The sequence below is a fragment of the Anas acuta genome, chromosome 7 (genome assembly GCF_963932015.1).
Source record: "Anas acuta chromosome 7, bAnaAcu1.1, whole genome shotgun sequence".
Taxonomy (NCBI): Eukaryota; Metazoa; Chordata; class Aves; order Anseriformes; family Anatidae; genus Anas; species Anas acuta.
In genome coordinates this window covers 11,229,675-11,252,683 of record NC_088985.1, presented here as the reverse complement: position 1 = coordinate 11,252,683, position 23,009 = coordinate 11,229,675, and the positions used below count along the sequence as shown (strand labels likewise).

The following is a 23,009-nucleotide window of genomic DNA, read 5'->3' as shown; positions in this document are numbered from 1 at the left end:
GGACTAAAAAAAATATTACGCAGAAATCAGGAATGTGAATTAAAGAGAAATGGGTTCAACTGTGAGATATTTTTAACATTTTCCATAAGAGCATCTTTGTGATCTAATAGATAGGATTCATCTTGTCCAGACAGAAATAGGAAAAAAAATATCTATAAACTAATTCATTCTAATTATTTGAACTGGTACAGGATATTTGTGTCTGATACTTGTTTGTAAATAAAAGCAGGTAGGGTTATGAGATGTCTGGTTAAAAGTTTTTGATTTTTAACAGTAGACAGATCTTGTACAGAAAGGTTGAAAAATGTTAGTAAAATACTTCAATGTAAAAAAAGTTGCATTATTTCTGAAGGAGTTGCAGTGCTCCTTGGAGAGCAGAAGAGGTAGTCAACATTATAAATAGGTGTCTTTTGATTTGTAAACTACATAGATAGGAAGTTTTTGTATGAGGACTCTTCGAAGATATTAAAAAGAAGTTGGGTTATATCCTCTCCTCCTGGGTACCTGCAAAACTTACCTTTATTAACACTCTACTTTTGACGGTATTTATAATTTAGGAGATAACCAAGTATAATTTTAACCAAACATAGCAGGATACATGAAGGTACCATGTTGTATCAATACATACCTCTTAAACATACATGATACAAAATATGTTTTAGAGTTTATGTAGAAAAGAAAGATTTTTTTTCCTTTCTAAAAAGAGATTTCTGGTAGCGTCCTTTATTTTGTTTCTGCTAAACCCAAGAGGCTTTCCAAAGTAGAGCTGGAATGGCATAAAGCTTGACAGATGGGAAGAAGTAAAAGTTTAGACAATCGGTACGATATTATTTTATTATTCCACAGTGGTAAAGTGAGAAATGTCTGCTTTTACTTCAAGATGCTTAAGGATTTTCATTTAGGCCTATTTGTCTTCTAACTTACATTGCTGTAACAAAATGTTATATAAATTTATGGTTAAGCCCACTGCTGTTCAAGTTCTTCATACCATTAAGCATAACAAATATAATAGTGTAATGATGCTGTATTAAATATGAGGCTACAAGAAATATCATTTAATTATTTCTGGTTTGCCAAATGATAATGTGTAAGACAGTGCTACAGGTTTTCACATTAAATGTAGAGTTTATCCATACATTCTGAGCTTAAGAGCTACACAATTTATTGAATAACAGTACTATGCAAGATGTACATGAAATGCCATGCTGGCTATAGCTAGCTAAGTCTGTTTGCCAAGGAAATATCTTGCATTTCTTTTGTTGCACAGAAACAGATTTGCATATGTGATTTGTTTCACAAAACATGCATGATTTTCACATTTGGAACAGCAAGAAAGAAAGCCAACCTACACTTCCACTAATGTTATGATTTTTAAAGTCTAATGGTCCTTGTCTGTTTTCACTCAACTACGAGAATGAAAAATTACCTCTAGACAACAGTATTTTATGATGTGAGTTCACTGAACATGCAAAAAGATTTGGTGTAAAATGCTTTGTTCCACTATAAAAAATAAAAATTAAAAAAAATATATAAAAAAAAATAAAATGATGGCTTATTGGGCCTCTGAATTTTATCTGAAAACCTACTACTTGATTTGACTATACTGAGGTGAACTTTCATCATTGATAGTTTAGGCACCTGAAGTGGTCAAATTATTATCCATACAGCCAGAGGAGATTTCATGCAGAGGAACGGGGAACCTGAGAGAGGCTGGCAGAGAAAGAGGCCTCTGTGTGTACGTGTGTGTATATATGTGTGCACATATATAAAAATAAAAATTATTAACACATACCAGAGAAAAAAATATAGTGTATACCTTACATAGTGTATACCTCAAATTCTGTAGTTCCAAGCTTTCTTAAAGACAAGCCAATATATGTCCAGATCATATGCATCTCTTCACTGATAGCAAATTGAGTACTGAATTTACACCCATGCAAGCAGAAAAGGCTGTCACATTTCAGCATCATCAGAAGTGACCAGTATGTGTTGGAAAAGTTCTCAAGTTTCCTTCAAACCCACTCTCATGGGGCTAATTCCACAAATTAGAGGAATGGTTATATTCTTCTCTAATTGGCTATTAGAATTTTGTTGTTGTTGTTCATAGGCTCTGGAAGCATAATTTAAAATAAATTAATTATTAAAAAAAAATCTAGTCAGGATTTTAAACCTCAAGATCTTTTTTTTATCATTGTCTTGTATGTTTCTGTTCCACTCTTCATAGAAGAGGGTATTAGATATCTAACCTACTATAGATTATCAATATCTAGATTATTATTAATATCTATATCTGTTATTAATATCTAGATAGTATATATCTAGCCTACCATAAATTTTCTCTGTCAATTTTTATGCATTTCATATTAAAGATTAATTAGCAAGATTATTATTATTATTATTATTATTATTATTATTATTATTAAGGAAGCCTTTGGGAGAATCCTAGCAAGTGTATATAATCATAAAGCTTAGACTGCAAGAAATTAAACAAGATAGTTAAGGTAGTTGCAAGATTCCAGAGTATTTTGTGTCTGGACTGGATATAACTGAGGATGATCAGGCAGACTGTATTTTGTAAATGATGGTTAAAATCATTAAGTCTCGTAGTTTGGGTTATTTCCAGTGTTCATAGACTAAAACTTTACTAATATTAAAAAAAATAATAATAATAATCTCATGAAATTGATAGTAAGCTATTAATATATTGCAACTACAAGACTTGAAAACAATTTAAATTCACTGAATTCACTGAAGCAAAAATACACTTTGACACCATCACTTACTGAAGTTTGATGTCTCATAAGTGACCTCAGTTATTCAATGAATGCATCCACAACATTTGATGGGTATGTCAGTTACGAATCTATATAAATTCAAATATCATAGGTCAGGAGTAACTACAACATTGCAGTACTCTGCAGGACAGTTAAAAGGTTAAAAAAAAAAAAAAACAAAAAAAAAAAAACTAATAAACTTCTAATGCCAAAATAACTCAATATGTTATTTCATTATGAGATAGCTAACGATAAAACAAGGAGCAGGAAACTCAGGTGAATACACAATATGCTCAAGAAGGATAATGGTCAGTGTTTCAAAATTTCATTGCAGAGGGTTCATAAGCCTTTGTCTTGTAAAATACCTGCTTTCTTCAGTCACTGCAGTTGCTTCTGTGAAAATTTTCTTAATGAGCTGAAATTTGGAATTACTTAATAGAGGCATGATCAATAAAGGCTAAGCTTAATTGGGACACATAGCTGGTAGTTGACTTTCTTCTTTGCGTTTTCTAAGGTCTGATTCTGCATTATTGGAACGTTTGATGTTCCATATGCCAATTAGGAATACCTGGAAATGGATTATTGAATCGATAAGAGCTAATTAAGACAAAATATAAAAGGAAAGCTGGCATTTGGATGACAGATCTTGTTCCAGCCAAAGTGTGGTAATGCCAGGTCAAATACAATTGGATCTGTTTCTGGTTTTATACTGGTATGACTCTGTTTTTACTGAAATTTCTTCTGTTCATTGCAAAGTAGACCAGAATCAGTCCCACTATTTCTAGTTATTTTTGCTCTACTCTACATTGCACCACTCAGAAGGGGGATTTCCCATCTGAAACACCACTTTAACACTTCCAGCTCAAAAGGGAGTCTTAGCAAGGTGCAAATACACAGAAGGATTTAATCAAAGCTGTAAGTGAAAAGAGTTGGGGGTTGAGGGATATTGTTCTGGCCGGACATCAGGTTCTTGAATCTCGTTCCCAGCTATTAACTTATTTAGTTAAATTCTATCTTCAAACTTCTCTGCCTCTGCTAGCAACTCTTGGAAGGTTGTTCTGGTGTATGCTTTGGTCATAGCTGTAAAGGCTACTAATCTAAATTATCTAATTACATCTAAACCTAGTTATTCTATACATATATATATATTCACGTAATACCTTTTTTCTGCATACTAGACATGTCTGCACTAGACCACACTAGACACCTATGTTTTCAGTATAGTGCTGGTCTTGTTCTGCTGAGTCAAAACCAGACAGGAAATCAAGGAGCAGTCTGGGCTTCGTTGCTGGTTTTGCATCCAGAGTGCTAAATTCAGGCTTGAGGGGCAGCTTCATCACTACTACAAATGTTATGGCAATCTTCTCCCCTGCCTTTTCCTGCCTACCACCCATCATTTCTTGAAGCAGTGGTGAGGGACGGGTGCTCCACAGAAGATTGTGGATAGTGCTTCAAGAAGACTGAGAACTAGTTTTGGCAGAGGTGTTCACAGTCATTTCTTAAAGTTGAAACACTGCAAGGAAAGAAGCATCAGACCATAATTCCATATCTGATGTGTTTCCAGTGCTGGTTGAGAGTTAATGTTTCAGTAAATGCTTGAAGTAAAGTAATAAGTATACCTGGAAGCTTGGCAGTATGTGTTGGGCCTTGTGCTTCATTGCAAACTGTTTTTTTTCTCAGTGGGCTCCCAGGCAGTAGCCATGTATCAAATACTTGCTGTGTCAGGTTATTGAGGCACGCAGGACCCAAACTTTGTTGGCTCCTGTTATATTTTCCTGTGGAATGTCTCCATCTTAATAAAACTGTTATCTGAAAATACTGGATTTGATTGGTATTCACAAACCTGCTGCTGCTGACAAAGATGATAGGACACAAAATGAGGGCTGCAGAGTTCAGACCATTTGTGACTGTTCTTCACAGACTTTACATACTGAAGCTTACTTATTACCTTCATTGGGAGATAATTACCTTACTTTGTTGGAGAAAAAGATAAATAAACTGAGATTTGATCTCTTCTTTAATCTTACCAACTGAGGAAGGTGTAAGTCCCAACCTTTTTAATGACAATTTGTTTAGCTCATTCTCTTAGTTCATAACTATCATTTTTGCGTGCCACTTAATTCTCTAACAGTATGAAATTTTTAAATTGGTGATGGCAATATGTTAGCAACTTGATGAATTGTGTTTTTTGGCTCTGCCTTAGAGTAGGCGTTAGAGGTATGCCATTCAGAAGATGGTAAAGAAGGGACATCCGAGGGAATCTCTTTTCTAGTCCTACCCAAGGAGCTGTCAAAGGGCATGAAGGGCAGCCTGGAAGGGCAATGTATTTTCTTTGGTTTTAGCATTAGCAGCAACTAACAGCAAAGGAAACATTTAGATACAGTTAAGATGTGCAGAGATCATCCAATATCCATTTTAATAATAATGCAAACTGGATTTTTTATGAATTTAAGATTAACAGTGGGAGAATCGATCATAACTATTCAAAGCTGCTAGGAAATATGAAGGAATACAGTTTCAAATTATAAGAAACTCCAGATTTAGGGGAGAGAACACTGTCTTAGGGACTGGCCGAGCAGCAGGCTGGTCAGCAAGGATGTCTTTCAGCCCTTTCAGCGTGGCATTTGTTGCACTCAGAAAGGCATCACCACGATCTCTTGAAGCTCTTCCAGGGCATGGGGGTCGTACCTGGCACTGCCTTTGGCAGCCCCACTAGTCCTTTGTGTTTTTTCCCCTCTTGCTGTTGTGCAAAGGTGATGCAGCAGCGGGCTCCTGCTGCCTGCCCTCCCTCTGACACACAGCATTGTCTGAGCTCTTCAAAATGTGTCTCGCCCAGGCTGAATAGATAGCTGGGTCACAGATGGACCCAAGTAGGCCAAGGAGTTATTGCCTGCTATTCACCCTCCTTTGCTTATGTTGCTGTGCTCAGCCTCTCCAAGCCTGCTCATTCTTTTCATTAAGCCATACTCTGCGCTGTGATGTTTCAGCTGTGTTTGTTCAAAGCTCAGCACTCTTTTGGCCCCATAGTCATAAGCTGTCCACCCTGACAGCCACAGGAAATAATGTGAATATTTTTTAAAGGCATGAAGCTGAGGAGTACAGAAAGGATTGTTGTATAAAGTGTGTCAGAAAACGCGTAGCCATGACTGGTTGGCAGAGTGAGCTTTATGCTAAAATGTGATGAACCAGACACAGTCTTGCTTCTGGCATAATATTTCCATTTGCAATTTTTAGATAAAAATCACAAACAAAGGCGTTACAAAGCACATCAAGAGCTGTCCCTGTGCTGCCGCCAGCATCACTGTGGTGTGTGACAGCTCCTGGCCTGTGACGCCCACCCAGGCCCTCTGTGTAGAAGTGCTTATGACTGGTACCACCAGTCAGCTTCGCTTGGGTGCGTTTGACACTGGTGTAGTGTCCTTCAACTCGCTACACAGTGACTGTGAAAAGCTGCTTTTTTCAGACAGGCATGAAGTGCTTCAGGCTGGGAGGGCCCTCAGTTGCTGAAAGCCTGCAAGGAGGGCCTTGCCTCTGTGGGCAGCCTGGTCCCTGCATGTCCACCCTCATGAGGAGGTTGTTTTTTGTTATATCCAGCAGGAAACTCTCATTTCAAATACTGTCTGTATTGTCTTGTCTTCCTGCCATGCACTGCTGCCTCCATCTTCTCAATAACATCCTCTGGGTCAGAGATAATTTATTTTTTAAGTTGCTTTTAACTGTAAACTGATTGCATATGTCATTCTGAAAACACTTACACTGCTGCTGAGTTTGATTCCTTATTATTCTGTAGACTGGAATAAGTTACATTGCACTGTATGCTTTTGGATAATCATGCAACTGTACAAAGTGGCAAGTTTATGATTATTTTTTTTCTGACACTGTGTGTTTCATTCTTGAAGGACAATCAGCATGTGTCATGGATTCTGAAATTCAAAAATCCGCTAGTAAAAATATATTCATGTTTATGTACGCACTTACCTTCAAGCATATGTTTGCATCCATTTGCTTTATGGTTTGAACTGGTGTTTTCAAACTAAACTAAATATATCTATATATTAGGATTGGCTTATACATTGCTTTTCGCGTTTATTCATTTTGTGAGGCCAGGGAGAAAAGTTACAAGAATAAGGAAAAGTGTGTTAAGAAGTTTGTTTTATCTAGGAACACAATTAGGTGGCATAATCTATGTCTTGCAATATATCAATTGCTGAAGATTTTAATCCCCTTCTTCAGACCTTCTGAAGCAAAGGCATCTGAAAAGACTTACAGTGCAGCAGTCCCAACAGTCGTATATACTTACAAGTTGGCACTTGAGCAACTTGGCTTTGGCAGCTTGCTGCCTACCTGCAGCTACTGCCAAATACACGAAGCAGTTCCCTTAACGTGGGTGAGCACGCAGAGCAGCTCTGCTAGACGTTTTGTGGGTTGAGGGCTTAATCGTGTCTTAACACTGCTACTCACATTAGTAGACGTTAAGCATCTGCCATTGCTCAGTATGAACAACTGGATGTATTATCCCCTCACACTGGCACAATGCCTCTGGAGGATTAAAAGGAGGAACATAGCTGCTTACAGGCACCACGTTGAATTTTCTCTCTCTGCCAACATAGACTGTTTATCTCTCTGATTGCTTGTAGGGATTTATCCTGCCTTAAGTGTTGTAGTCATTATGGTGAGCAAAGTTGCATGTGCTGTGGTGTGGGCCTGACTGATGAGGATATTTTGTGGCAAGGTGAGGGCAGTGCATGCTAAACCAGGTCTCTACCTGCAATTGCTCATGGGGTAGATAGGGAACGTCAGAACAGTAGTGACTGCCCAAGTATGTAGTCCCTTAATCCTCCACATACCTGGGAGCTTTGACTGGGAATGGCTTGAAGGGGATCACAGATTGACGCAACCCTCTGTGAAGGACACTTCTTTGACTTGCTCCCTCTGGCATTCACTCTCCTTCTTGTCCCATCTCATGTTGTCTTAGTCACTGGCTTGGGAAGAGCTAGGCCAAGGAGTTGAGGCTTGGAACAAAAAAGAGAACAATGCATAAATATATAGACCTGCACCTGTAAAGTCCTGTTCAGAAACTGCTGTACTTCAGTAGCAATGTAGCGTCCCGCATCACACCTGTCTGCAGCCAAGTAAGACCTTGACCACCTGCTCTGTGCCCTCACCCTCCAGATCCTTCCCAGGTAAAAGACCACTTTTCTGTTTCAGTTTTGGAAGAAGAAAAGCAGAAAATATTTCAAGTTATTAACAGTCATTTTCTGTGGCTCTCTTGTCACTGCTCACACTGTGTTTTTGTGAAATGGAAGAAATTATAAAAGCACCTTGGTTAAAACAGCAGTAGTCAAAACAGAGACAGCATTTAATTATAATGTTGCTTGACTTACTGTGAGTTTCTGACAATGTAGCCATCAACAGTAGCTGTCAAATGTACTTTGGCAGCTCTGATTTTAGCTTGAGATTTGAGTGAAATGTTCAATATTAGTAAGTGAGCAAGTTAGAGAATATGTAAGCCTCACCTGTGGGAGAAATTCCAGTGACAGGGCTTTGCTGGTAATAGCAATGGAAGATCTGAGATCAAATAGAATATCAGCTGGGAAATTAAGGCATTATTATATTAGATGTTAGCTGTGCCTATGATTTTTGGAATAAAAACCCTCATCAGCTAAGGAATTGCTAAACCAGAATTAAAGAATGTTATTGTTTTATAAGGTCATCATAGTTTTATGTAATAAACATCTAAGAAGCTATACTTATATAGTTATGCATACAGTGACTTACTTAAAGTGCAATGATTATGTATCTGATCCAATGTCTGTTGCACTTAATGGTGTTTGGATTAGTCCCTGCCTATCTGTATGTATATTAAGAAACCATGGTACACACTAACTCATGCAGGAAGCTTGTGCTAAATGTCCTTCCTTCTGCTTCCTCTATTTACCAGCACAAAGTATAACTGAACCAGGGCCTCAGGAGAGATGGAAGGCTCAGATGTGCCCTTGAGAATACACACTTAGCAGAAATAGAAGGTCATATTATAATTTTTCATGCTGATGGTGGAGAAAAAAAAAGTGATAGCAAAGACATTTTGAAAATGCAAAATTGTGTTTGGTTATAAGATTTACAATAAAACGTAAGATAAGGAAAGGAAGATAACAAAATCAGAGAGGGAAGGTGATCAGATATATCAAGAAGCAGCCAAAATTTAAGGTAGAAAGAGGGTGAATCATCATTCTGGAGTCCAGATAGTATACTATTACCACCCCCCATCTCCCAGCTTAAGACTCTCATACAAAATTTTGGTGCTTACACAGAGGAAGCAAAAGAGTAATATATTACCTATGAGAAATCTATGTTCTGAAAGGTTAATAGGACCTGGCAAATAATCAATAGTATGCACAGAAATGAAAAGATGGGGAAAAAAAATAATAAAAGTACCTAAATCCATCTGGAAAGATTGTTACTTAATCAAAGAAAATAATCATTATATATTTGTAATATTTTGCAGTTTCTAAGCTGTTGCGATTTATGCTTTGAAGAGTTTTACATATTCTTGAAATGTTAGAAGCTTTTCTCTGTACAGTGCAAAAATGTTGCAAATTCAAATGGTTGCAAAACCATTATATGAGAATGGTCAATGGTGTTGTCAACACAAAAGAAGCTTTAACTGTGCAGAGTTGGTGTTTATCTGTGCAACTAAATTATACTTTTCTTGCATGTTGTTCTTCCATGCTTAGTATGATCCCATCACTGAGACTGGTGTGATGGTGAAAGACCTCGTTTAAGTGGTAGAATTTCGCTCTCTTGTAGCTGCAGTAGAAACTGGAAGTACTTACAACTGTGATTCTCAGTGAGCAAAGGTGGCATAAAGAATAAGACTTGTTTGTAAGTCTTCAAGTCTTAGCTACTAGCTAAAACGTGTTTTTAGCTATTAGTTCAGTAGCAACTCAGTACTGGCAATTACACAGAAAGAGTGTGATGAGACTTAGGTAATGAATTTTGTTGACATATGAATGACCTTATCAGTTGTAGAAGTATGATGTAAACAGAAGCACAGAAGAGAATTGCATTGTACTAGTCATGAAATGTCAATACACGAAAACTCATAACCAGATACTTTCTTAAAAATGGAAAAGCTACCTCTCATCTCTTAGCTGCCTACTGACCTACTTCACTCCTAAAATTTAATAAATTTATTGCATTGAAAATACTTAACTAAGGCTTTGTAAGTTTGCTATATTTGAGCACTGTTTATAGTTGACAAACTCTGAAGTTGCCTGCAGATAAAAGGAAATGGTGTTTCTTAGGAAACCAAAGTTAAAATTAATTTACCTTCAAAGTTATGATCTTGCTGTTTAAAAGTGCTTATCAAATCATCACATCATAACAAGTAGCAATTACTAAGAATAATGGCATGTTCACTCCTATTGTATCTGCATTTTAGACACTCTTATGTAACATTAACCTATCTCTTTTTTCTCTTTTTTTTTTTTTTGGTAGATGGAATGAGCCAAAAAGTGGAGTTGTTATTGTTGATGTTTTATTTTGTTTTATATTGTTTTTAAGGATAGGTTTGATTGAATTTTTTCAGGATATTTTGGTTTATTAAATTTTGGATCAAATGTTACCTTTCACTCACCAACCTAAAATGTCTGCTTGAGAGCTCAAGGTTAGAGCCACATACCTTTGCATCCCTTTTTCGTGATGACTCTTCAACATTATACTTAATTCATTGCTTCATTTTTTTTAATGTTCCATGCAAAACTATAGCTAATGCAGTATTAATATTGTAGAATCAAGTGCACCAAAGTAGGTCGTTCAAAGAGGTTGAGCACTCCTCTTTTCATTCTCTGCCTTCTGTGTACACAGAAAATGATCTCACTAGGTTTAAATATCAATAGTCAAATAAAATATTATGCAATTATAATATATAATGCACTTCATCTATTTCACTTTGCTCTTGTTAAGGTCCTTCTGCTGCAGACATTCCACAAGCACAAGAAAATGTATTTTGTTAATCTTTGTTACAGTCAGAATCATGTAACACTTCTTCCCAAGAGACAATCAGTACTAGAACTACGAAATGCTTTATGAACTTTATTCCAGCAGAAGTTAGCTTGATCTGCTTCCAGTCTGAAATGTGAACCTGTGCAATTAACCTTGACTCTTCCCTTTCTGTAAATGATAGTGGATACAAACTTCCATTTTTAATTTGAGAGCCAAAGTGATTTGAAGCCCTTTTAAAAATAAATAAAAAAAAACACACAGACAAAAGTTGAAGGAAAAAAAACTTGGTGACTAATAAAGGTATCTGAAAATTGAAATAAAACATGGTATTTTATCTGAAGTAATGTATATGCCCTTAAAGAAATTGGAACAGACTTATCTGGGGCAGTTTTAACTGTTCTATGTATTTTCATAGAATTCATTATTTTAGAGGTGAAGATGTTTATTAAAGTTTATTACGCTATTTGCTGAAATAGGAGAGGCAATATTATCCTCATGATTACAGAAAGAAGAAGGATCTTCCTTATACCCAAGGTCAAAGAAATTTCTGAATTGTGGCTTTTCACATTTCAACTGCTAAATCATTCTGCCTTAGAACAAGCCACAACATATGGCAGTATGTCTGTATGGTAGGTTTTTGCAAGTGAAAGAACAGGGAAAACTCTTGGGAGAGCTGAAAGTCTGATTCTGAGGCAATCGCAGATTGTTCTGTGGAACATGCAACGTTTTTTTTATTCTCTTCATGAGTTAAATTTAGAATGCCTTATATAGTTCAACATTTGTTGCACGTAAATATAAGTATATTGAGAAATATGCTCTTAACTAATCTCTTGTCTTGTAATTTATGGTAATCCATATTTTATGGGAAATTTTGATGTGAATGGAGTTTCCATGTAGTCTTCCTCTATTGTATTTAGGACTTCTGCAGAGCCCTCTGAGGATACAGTACACCAATAAGGGTCCTGTAAGTGGCAAATGATGCTTGTGAGGTATAAAAAAGTTATTATTTTTGCTTTGTTATAATTTTCTTTAGGCCACAATGCAGTTATTTATATTTGAAATAACTTCCCAGGAAATTTCAACAAATTCAGAAAATAGACTGTAGAAGTTAGAGGATCAGCTGATTACAGCTGGTAATGACATTGTGGATTTAGTGGCTAATAAAACTAACATAATCTGTTTTAGATAACTGAATTATTTTTTCTTCAGTCATATGGCTAGAAATATGTACTTCTCAAGGACCCTCTATCAGTGTTTTTCCTTTTATAGTAAAGTTACAAAGAAGTGGCAGGTTTCAGTTTGTTTATACAACAAAACCACTATATCCTTTAGAAGTAGCAGTCATAAGAAAAATGTCTGTCCTACACTTTTTATCCTTTAAAGTCTTACGCATATGCTTCAGTGGGTCTTTCCACATGCATAAAGCAGACAGATGACAGCCTTTAAGAGTAAATTTTAAAGAGCAAGGGAATCAAAAAGAAACCTAGCACCTGGAATATGACATGTACTTTTTTTCGTTGACACACAGATGAAATTTGACTGTGCTCTGAGTGCTGGAAGAAATATTGCTTCCATGGGTCACCAATAGTTAATTTTGTATTTTATAACAGTAGGAAATGTGTGAAATAAGCTTAGAAGAAGGAGCAGTTAAGGTAATGAGAAGTTTAAATTCAGGCTCAGTAGGATGATGGGACAGAGGCGAAGGGCAAGACAAGTTCGTTGCTAGAATGAAAATGAAAAGAAAGAATCAATAGTGTAAACAAAACTGCGCCAGACGTGTAGCAGTGCACATGGAGAATGAGCGCTTGCCTACAGGAACTGACCTTTCTAAGAGGCTTAATGTCCCATGTGAGTTTGTCTTGGTGTTCTGGAAGGATCATTCTTTCCATAATTTTCACTAAACAAAATAGTCTGAATCTAAACAGTTTACTATTTTTCAGCACTGTTTTCTGTGGTTATATTTTTGTTGGTTTAGATTTGTTTGTATAGGTATAATTTGAATTCTTGATGGAGTTTATTTTCTGTAACCTTAATTCCTTATCTGGGTAATCTATGAATATCCGCATCAGCTTATATTTTGTTTTTTTACCTGAAAAGTTTTCTTGGATGCTTATTAAATGAGGAGTCCACTCCCTAGTGTTTATTTCAACAGAATGTAATTAAGGTGATCTATTTCACAAGGAATGTATGAATATCTGTGAATAAAGAGACATATAATTTCACTCACATTTTAGATTATCTTGGAATTTTGTTTCAGTATGTAAATATATGTTCATAGTTTGATGCACATCTACAGCTAAGCAGAAGTAATTTTCAGTTCTCTTTTTTGCACATTGAATTTCATCAGTGTCCTGTTCTGTGAGAACAATAGTGCTTAGCAAAACTCAGCTATAGCCCTCTGGTTTATTGTGTTAGGTTTAAAGGCCCTATTCTGTACCCCTCAGCTAGAGGAGATCTCAGTTATATGCGTTTAGAGCAATGGTGCGGTTAAATCATAACAATGAGTAGACCATGAAAGTTTGCAGAGAGATGCAGATGAAATTTCCATCAATAGGATGGTGATATTTGCTTTTGTTTTTGTTTAGCATTTTTTCTTAAAAAAAAAAAAAAAAAAAAAAAAAAAAAAAAAAAGTGGAAGACTAGAGAATGGAAAAATGCTAAACTGATTATATTTTAAGATGTTGGAGACAAAAAATAGTGGAGTCCAATACACAAACACGGATTTTAAGGATGTAAAATTGAACAAAGCTTTCTAAGAAATGGAGTATAGTTAATCAATAACTAGTTATTTTAACTTAGTTATTTAAATACGCACTATACAGAATAAACAAAAAAGTAAAGAAAGCATTGATCAGTATGTGTTGAAAACCAGTGATGGGGATTAAGCAGACTATACAAAAGACTTAAATCTTCACCTAGTTGTTTGAGCAAGATAATATTGTCCAGTCTCTGAAGTGCTTTTATCTTGGTAAAATATATTCTAAAGCATCTTTAACAAGACAATGATAGCTAGTCAGGACTGACAAAAGGTCATAGCTGCATGAAACTCACCGTTTCTTGACAAAGTCACAAAAGAAATAAAGTTTTTAATGAATATCTAGGTTAACAGAAAAAGAAATTTGAGCTTTTTGTCACAATTTATATCTTTCTTTTAACCCAAATGTATGTTTGTTTTAATGATAGGTAATGTCTAAGTAACATCACAGTTTATAAGTACATATGTTTTATTTGTGATTTTAGGCAGAAGGTGTTGATATTGGTATTCAGTCAGAATAGATTAGCAATTACGGAACTGAACAATTATTTAATGATTTGCAGTGTGATCCACCTCAACATTTCATGATTCAAAACTTGCAAGTTTTTTTTACAGTCTTTTGTGTACTGTAATGGAAATGGAAGGTGGATAACTCTGTGTTCAGAAAGGCTATTAAAAACAAACAAAAAAAGAAACAAGAAACCCCAGACATTTAGTTCACTACCAATAAGGATTTACTGTCTAGATCCAAATTTTGTTCATGTAGTGAGGAATGGGACTAAAGCTCTATTGGAATCAGATTTGTTGATATGTTATCAGGAATGTTCTGAATCATTGCATTGCTCTTTGAGAGAGCAAGTAAAGAAGTAACTAAGAAACAAAGATTTGGTACTTGTAATTTTATTTGAATTAGCTTATGAAGTGGAACTGGCTCTTCTATTAGAGACAAATGAATAAGATTCCAAGTGTTCCATAACAGTACTGGGGTAGTCTGTATATTTTTTCTTGAGAAATTAATAATTAGTACTGATCAGGAAACTGTACATAGTATTCAGTCATAATAATAAAGAAAGTTGGTATTAGACTGACATTCCAATTAGGTGCTAATTTTTTCAAGATTTGCCCAGATAGACCTTGATGTTGCCTTACATTCTTTTCTTCTTAAAAACCTGAGCCTTATGAACCTAGAACTTGGAGTTACTGTCACCTACTTGACACATGAGTCTGGTATTCTTGTTGACAGGGGTCTGCACTGAAGATCTCTGACCTAGAGAGGAAATGTAGTTTTATCAGTGTACAGTTTTTATGCTGTGCTTTGATAATCTGACATGTTGGTTTTCTACCTCAAACATATGAATAAAAAGATTATTTTATATGTTGTATGTTTGGAGACAGATTATAATACAATCTATTTAGCATGATAGCACTTCAGACTAAAAAAGGAGCTGAAATAATAAAAATAAAATATAACACGGAGCTGTTGATAAATTCAGTGTGTGAAACTCCAGTTGCCTATCAGTTTCTGTCTGCTGTCATGAATGAGTGTTTTCTCTTGTTTTCTTAGCTTTTTCTTTTTTTTTTTTAACTTCCATTCTGTTCCTGTTTTGAAATTAATTAGAAGATGATGAGATGTATTAAGGAAATTACTTCAAAAACTAGAGATTCCCATGAAAGTAATGTCTGATGCATTGTAGCATAGCATTCCTTGGATTCCATCCAAGTTGATTAATTTTTTTTTCACTGTGGTATGTTGTGCATTAGCTCCAAATACAGGGAATGACATGGGAGCAAGACATTGTAATCACCATTCTTTCAAAATAAAACATGCATTTTTTCGTAGCAGAAAATGAACTGAGTCTTATGGGACCTTCCGAGAGCTCTGATGGATCTTGCCTTAAGCCAGTAAAACTCCGTGTTTGCAGCGCTTTTTATTCTATTGACAGTGGAGCTGGAAAAAAAACATTCAGGGCAGAGAAAATATTAAATTTTCCTGAGTTTTATGATTATGTATCTTTTAACATGTTCGGGAACCATTTTCTAAAACTTTTCTAGGAGACCACAGCTCTATGAATTTTATCTAGATGAGAGGTTCAGAGAAGCATTCATTCTGTTGAGGATCTGGCTGACTTAGACCTCCAAAATTTCACGTTTGTCCATCAAAGCATGAAAAAGCATGTGAAAGCATGTTGTGCTGAAATCTACTCTTCACAAATACTGTTTTCTGATGCCTTCATAATTCTCAATTTTGCCGTTCACAGAGAGTGAAGAAGTGTACCAGCGCCAGGTGCTGTCTATTTCCTGTATCGTCTTTGGCATAGTCGTAGTGGGCATGCTTTGTGCAGCGTTCTACTTCAAAACAAAGTAAGAGCCTTTGTCTAGTGTGTTCTTTTCTTTTTTCTTTCTTTTTTTTCTTTTTTTTTTCCTTTTTTTTTTAATATATTTTTTAGCTTTTGTCTTTTTTTTACGGCTTTCCACTTCTTCAGTTTCTTCCCTCTTTTGGAAGCAATCATTATTTCTCGACAGGCTAGAACAGGTCTTCATGGGTAGATTATGTAAATCAAAAACTGGCAACAACAACAAAAAAAAGTAAATAGAAGTATTACATGTTCTTCTTTCTATTTTCTGATAGCAGGAAAGAAGGGATTGTGACCTTTCCAGTTCTTTTTCTTGACAATAATAATTTTGTGCCTTTTATTATCAGCGCGATAATCATTTCCTTATTTTGACAATAAATGTTTTTTGCATTTAGTTTCATATTCCTTAATGTTCCTCTTGTATCTGTATGCTGGGAATAAAGGTAAAAGTTAGAAATGCATGAACAGATAAGTTTTCTGTAGATAACTATAACCTTTAGCTAATAGTGGTAAGCTGCTGATCAAAGTTGTGTAACTGAGTATCTCTAATGCACAAGTACATTGAACTATAAAATAAGATGGAATCATTTAGTGTACTAAACAATTTTCAAGTGACATACTTTCTATTCTGTTTTGTTTATCTCTGCAACTGAGCATTCTTTTTTAATATTTATTCTTTTGTGTATAATTTGAGTTGCACAAACGTCATAGCAATTACATGACATGCATGCCAATGCCACTGTATTTATAAATATTTTCTGTATGATTGTCATTCCTCATTCCTGTTCCAATGGGAGCTAATGAGAGAATGCATATCAATATAAATTAATGTAAAAATATTAATAATATAAAATAACTTGTATGACGTTAGCCATGGTGAGCATTTGACTGAGCATCAAAAATGTGGAGGTTTCCACTATTTAAAAGTTTGGGTGTTTATCTGAATCCCCAAACCCCACTCAGCAACCCTGTTTCTATTTTAAATTTATTCTAATGGGTAGGAAATGAGATGCTACCATTAGAAGCATTTATCATACTACTATGATGAGAGGTACTGCCAAAAAAATGTTTTGGCATTTCTATCAAGAAAAGGAAAAAAAAAAAAAAAAAAAAAAAAAAAAAAAAAACACTGGAAAAGTCACCAAGCCTTTTTTTTTTTCACCCTTCTCTTCAAATCTCAGTGGTACATGTTCTATCTAAACTCTTACCTGTTCTGTCTTGAGGGATTTCATTTAGTCGTTCTTTCAACATATAATCTGACAATGACATTAGCTAGGAGAGTGCTGTTGCAGGACAGTTCCTCTCGGTTGCAGTTTAAATTGTGAGCAGGGACAGCCATATTTCCATATAATTAGAAATGTCATTATTTATTTTAGATTTGCAGAAGAATGAAAGAGAGAAAGAATAAGGTGTTCCTGTCCTTCCTGGAAAGGGCTGAGTTTTTTTGCTGATGAATTCAGGAAAAGCAGACTGGGCATGCCAGTTGGAAGAACATACCATCAACAACTGAGCATACTGTGAATAAAATGTCCCTCTCTTCAATTTTTTTTTTTTAGCTGTGTTCCTCTTGGTTTTGCAGTGTTCTAGGGAATAGTGAAGAGCTGGGTTGGAACAGCCTTCCAAATACCAGTTCTGATGAGGTGGTAGGGAGAGCTATTTTTGAAAATAATGAGTAGAAATAATCCTTCAAAGATGCACTCACAGGACTGTAGTGGTTCATATCTTGGGTTTCTTCTTTTTACTATTATTTTATTTTAAATCTGCATTATAAATATTATAGCTAAGAGTTACTAAGAAGAGTTGAAGTGTGCTTACGCCCAATTCTGGGATTTGAAGTTTGAAGAGTATTGAGAAAATAGGCACCTCGGTTCTGTCATGAGATCTTTTCAAACATGTGAAGCACAGCAATTTTAAGATGCTAATCCCTACATCCCTGGCTGCGGTTCCATCTGACAAACTGTCCAAAAAGTAAATGTCTTGATTGGCCTAACACTACTACCTTCATGGAAAGTTTCAACAAGTGTTCTCCATATCAGAATCCATGAAGATCATGAGCACTGGCAGGCAAGTAAGGTAGTAGGGTTTCCCAGTCTTAAGGCAGGAGGTGGGGAAGCTGTGGATATGTAGAAATAGCTGGAGGTGACAGAAGTTAAAGAAGATTGAAGTAACACTGCAACTTCTCTTGCCTTTGAAGAGATTTTCCTAAATGTTCTCACTGCTGGTGAGATTTTGTTCCCTATATTTCCCCCTTTTGTCATTAGCACCATTCCCTCAAAATCCTAGGAGATGCACTGTAGCCATATATCCATCTGCATGTTGGTTTTGTGCCACTGCCTTGACTCAAACTTCAGCAGGTGACCAGTTATTCCATGGTTCTCTTAGAGGTTCAATACCAGGCTCACCTTCACTATGGGTTGCACTGGGACAGTTCCCAGTCATTGGACACTAAGGGAAGCATTTTGCTTGTCCCTCTTGATCTGCTCACCCATGTGAAGCTCATGGCCCACATAAGCTTGGTTGTATAGAGACCACATAAAACACTATTGTATCTTTGACATTGCCCAGTGTCTTAAGGGTGTAAAAAACTGCAAATGTAAAATGAATCAACCCTTATCATGTGTTAGCAGCGTTTAATCAACAGATTTTCTGGACTTTTTCATCAGGCAGGGGTATCTTCATCATGCTTACAAGTTATCAAAGCATCCCTCCTGTGTGGAGGATAATCTTTGGGCTTAACTTGATATATCAAACAGTAAAATATTACTAACAGAATGTTGTATGGTCCAGGGGGAAAGATGTTTATATGAAGAAAATGACTCTGTTTTTCTTAGTCTAACAATTACAAAATACCTGCTGCTAGAAATATGCAATTCCCTATGCATCATTGTATTAAAAAGTCCTTCTTTTTGGAATATATTCCATCTGAGGAAGTTCAGAACTTTAATTAAACACTATGACCTTCCAATTATTCCTTTCAGAGTAATCAAGAAAGTAAGTGTTAGCAACAGAGGGGAGAGCACAGTAAAAAGAAAATGTGCTGCTCTTTACAGCTGGATTTTATAGATGACTGGTGACTTTATTTTCTTGCTGAGTTAACACTTTATTGCGGAGTGTCTGTAAAGTAGAAGACATAAAGATCATTTGTTTTGAAAACAAAGATATAAATATATTAATAACTTTGAATTATTAATAATTTCTAGTTTTATAACTGTGCATCCTGATTTTTGGCAAAATGAATATGCATTAACCTAATATTAATGTTAGGTTGCATAAACATTACGTGAAACTAATTAGATTGTTTTTCTCAGTAAATTACCTTCTGGAATCCCAGTTGTAATGTTGAAAAATACAGCAATGAAGTACTGAATATTCTAGTTCACTTTTGTGTGTTTATAAATGAAGAACTCAAAACCCATATTTTCCAAATAAACCCAAATTAGAGTTCCGAGAGTGCATAATTTTTTTTTTTCCTGATTAAATCCTAAGAGTATTGTATGTGCAGAAGAGATTCCCAAAGTCCAGTGCTCATTCGTACAAACTCTAGAGCTGCTGACATGAATTTCCTCTGGAATTTTATGAAAATGATCACGTCATGATGCTTTCAGCAGCAAATCATCAGAACTTTTTCAAAATTTTAGTGAAGCCTTTTTGCTAGAATTTCAAATTCAGAATGGAGAAAACATTGTTTGTTTTTCCTTATTTCTTATCTACGCTTCCCTGAAATCGCTTACTTCCTCCTGAAATTTGGCTCAGCACCGATTGCTGTCCAAAAGCTGTGTGCAGCATAGCAAAGCAGTGCTGCTGCTGGCCAGTGTACTAGGACAAGTCTAATGCTACTAGCAGAAGTGTTTGACGCTTTTTATAACCAATAGGGGTGAATGCCTGCTGTGTTTTCCAAAATCTCTTTCCAAGTTCAAGTAAAATGCTTTTTTAATATTCAGGCCCGCATGCAAGCTATTGTTAAATATGCAATAAATTATCTTTCTTTCAAAAATCTGCACTAAAACAACTAGCATGCTATTATAGTAAGTTGAGAATAAAAGACATTTTAAACAGAGAAGCTCTTTTTTTTTTTTTCCTTTCTTAAGACTCTCCAGAAAATGACCATTGCATTGCAATATTAGACTACTCAATTAGGCCAGCTGCTTAATCCAATGCAATGAAGTTTTGAACAGAGAGAACCATGGTTATATAAATATCATAGCTAATAGTAGTAGTTCAAACTAGCTCTTCCTTACATGAATTTTATTTCTCTCTGCAGGAAACAAACAAAGCAAATTCATGAACAGCTGAAAGAAACACAGAATAGGAAAACCTACAGCCTAAATGCTTCCAGCATGATGGCAAAGTCAGAGTGTATGGCACAAAGCCGAGTCCAGCTGCAAAATGTAAGTAATCCTGCCAGCTACAACACTTAATAGCCTGGCTGTGTTCCTGCTGCTGATGGCAGCACATCGTCATGTTGCTGTTAGCATCTGAGCAATGGGAACAAGAATTCTCACCTCTTTCATAAAATGTTTTCTATCAGGCCTGTTAATAGAAAACACCAAGCAGGGATTTTTTTTATTTATTTTTTGTAAGTTACTTTGATGGGCCCTGGGGTATTTTGTTCATGTAATAAGCCACGCTGAGCCCCCTAGTTTTGCATCCAGCACTGGAAATTACTGTTGGAAAATACCTTAGCTCATAAATATAGTTTATAGGTGAAGTGGAGGACTTTGATCTTGAGTGACTTTGACTTTTCCTGTACAACATGTTAATGAACCTGCGTGAAACTCGTCACAGTTAATTCAGAGAAAAATTCAAAATCTGGACTTAAATTTGTACAGGTTAACTAGTGTCCAAGGAAGACAGTGCAGATGGTATCATTTGGTTGGGTCTTGAGTTAAATAAGGGGATTTTTGATACTAGAAAGAGATTGGTTTGTCCAAACTAAGTTCAAAATGTATTTAGTCACGTTTTCAATAAAGTTATTTGTAAATTAATACAATCCCACAATAATGAAATGCATAAAGTGAATTTGAAACAAGGACCTTGAAGACAGCTAATTTATTTAGCCCTTGATACAAATTCCTTTCCAATGCGTGCTGTTCTCTTCCCCTCATTCATACACTGAATGTGTATGAATGCTGATCCTTTTTTTTCTGAACAAAGCCTTTAAAACAATGGATAATGATCTTGATAGCAAGACAAAAATTAGAATATTTTAATAATTAGAATAAGTTATAATTATACTTTATAATATAAAAAAAAGTGAGCACTCATGCTCGCTTAGCCACAGATATCTCAAATCCAGGTTTACATCAAATGAATGCCTTTTTAACCAGTTGGAGTAAGCCGAGCCCCCATGCTGTGACAGAAGAGCTGTTAAAGCACTGCTTGTGCTCACGAGCAGTTTTGTTTTGTAGAAGCACCCTTGCAGTCATTGTATGTTTTGTGATTCAGGAAAAATGCACCCTTTGAAGTAGAAAGATAATTTCACTAAAATAGCACCGTGACAGTTTAGGGGACCTTCTGCAGTTCTTTAACTTTCATTCAGTCAAGTTTACTTCTTGCCCCTAAAACAAGCTGTTGGGAGTGTTATTAGGTTGTGATGGTGACAACAGAAGGTAAAGTTGTAAAGAGCTTTTGTTGTAAAGAGCTTTTGTGATCCTTTTGTTCTAACATACAAAGTAGGTCTTGGTTAGCACTAAGAATATGTTCTCAGGCATTTTTCACTAATTCAGTGCAGTATTTTTTCAACCAAACATCACAAAGAACTACTTGGTATCTTATGAGCATCCAGCAAACACATCAACAAGCTTTATTTAAGCCTTTTTCTTTTGCCATAACAATAGTTATAATGGCCGAAGCAGCAGTCTGTGGATTCCAAATATTAGAGACTGAAAACCATTGTTATTCTTTATTATTTTAAGCCACATTTGCTTTTCAGCTTTTAATGCTGTTCAGACTGCAATTCTCAGTGCTGGTAATTAACACCGCTTTCTAGTTCCCGTGGCAGCTAGCAGGGAGCAGTTTTATCCTTGCCATTAGTGCATTTTCCTTTGGGGAACAAAAATACTAAGGAAGAAATGCAGAATGACCTTGTGCGGCATGTAGAGTAACAGTGCAGGACAATAATGATTTCTATTGTTAGAAAGATTTTAGTGCAGGAATGCATGTAGGCAGTTCATTAAATATTTACAGAACTTGGCAGATTGGAGGAAAAAAAAAAAGGGGTGGGAGAGGAGGGAAGAGAGCAGAAAAGAGCTTTGAAATGAGTCTGAGTGGCTCCCCATCAGAGACCAGAGATCTGCCCTGTGCATATCTGCAGCCTGAGAAGGAGACCAGACTCTAGTGAGGGGAGGAGAGCTTTCCCTTGGCTCAAACCTGAGCAGGTGCTGCAGTCACTCTGGGTATGATCTCCATGAGGATCATCTGCAGCTCCCCACCATGGGGAGAAATCTTGGTTCTTTCTATTCCCAAGAGTCAACTTAAGCAAGAGAAACTTAAAAAAATTAAAGTTATTTTCTGGATGCTAGTCATCCAGTTAGGGGATGTTTGGGTTTATGAAATCCTGGAATTATTTTCCTTTTCTGTTCTATATGCTCTTCTAAAATGGGTAACCTGTCTTGCTTGTATGCTGCCATTCTCTTTCCCTAAAAGATTCTCCTTTTTTTTTTTCCCTCCTATGCATGATGGACCTGGTGATGCTTCCATATTTTTTTTTTCACCATGCTTTCTATTCTCCTCTGTATTAGTGTAGACCTAAAAATAGTTGCATAACATTTCTTATTCTTGATGAATATTCTGATGCCTATTCTGCAAGAGCTTTCACATTTAGACTCAGAGTCTGCTACATTTACTTATAAGTGCATAGGTCTTTTCAAATGCTGTGTTGCCCTAGGAAGAAGTTGTACATAGTTCCTGAGACCCAGGGTATAGCAGATAGTTTTTCAAGTGGTTTGGGGTTTTAAAGAGCTTGACCAATTTCAAGGAAGTACTTTTTCTCCTCATAATTCCTTTCTTCCCTTTTAACCTTGACTGGACTTCAGGAGGAAAAAAAAAAAAAAAAGTTATTTAGTTGGAAAGCCCGTTTTGAATCTTTCAAATGAGAAGCTATGTAAATGTATCAAAATTGTC

General features: G+C 35.9%; 1 protein-coding gene across 7 annotated transcripts in view; it reads left to right on the top strand.

Annotated features, from left to right (window-relative positions):
• NRG3 (neuregulin 3) overlaps nucleotides 1-23,009 on the top strand; it is a 396,301-nt gene that overhangs the window by 350,710 nt on the left and 22,582 nt on the right. For all 7 annotated transcript variants that reach the window (XM_068688036.1, XM_068688037.1, XM_068688035.1 and 4 more), the window contains 2 exons: nucleotides 15,792-15,894; nucleotides 20,149-20,275. In XM_068688036.1, coding sequence (XP_068544137.1) covers nucleotides 15,792-15,894; nucleotides 20,149-20,275 — 230 coding nt within the window. The remainder of the gene's footprint in view (nucleotides 1-15,791; nucleotides 15,895-20,148; nucleotides 20,276-23,009) is intronic.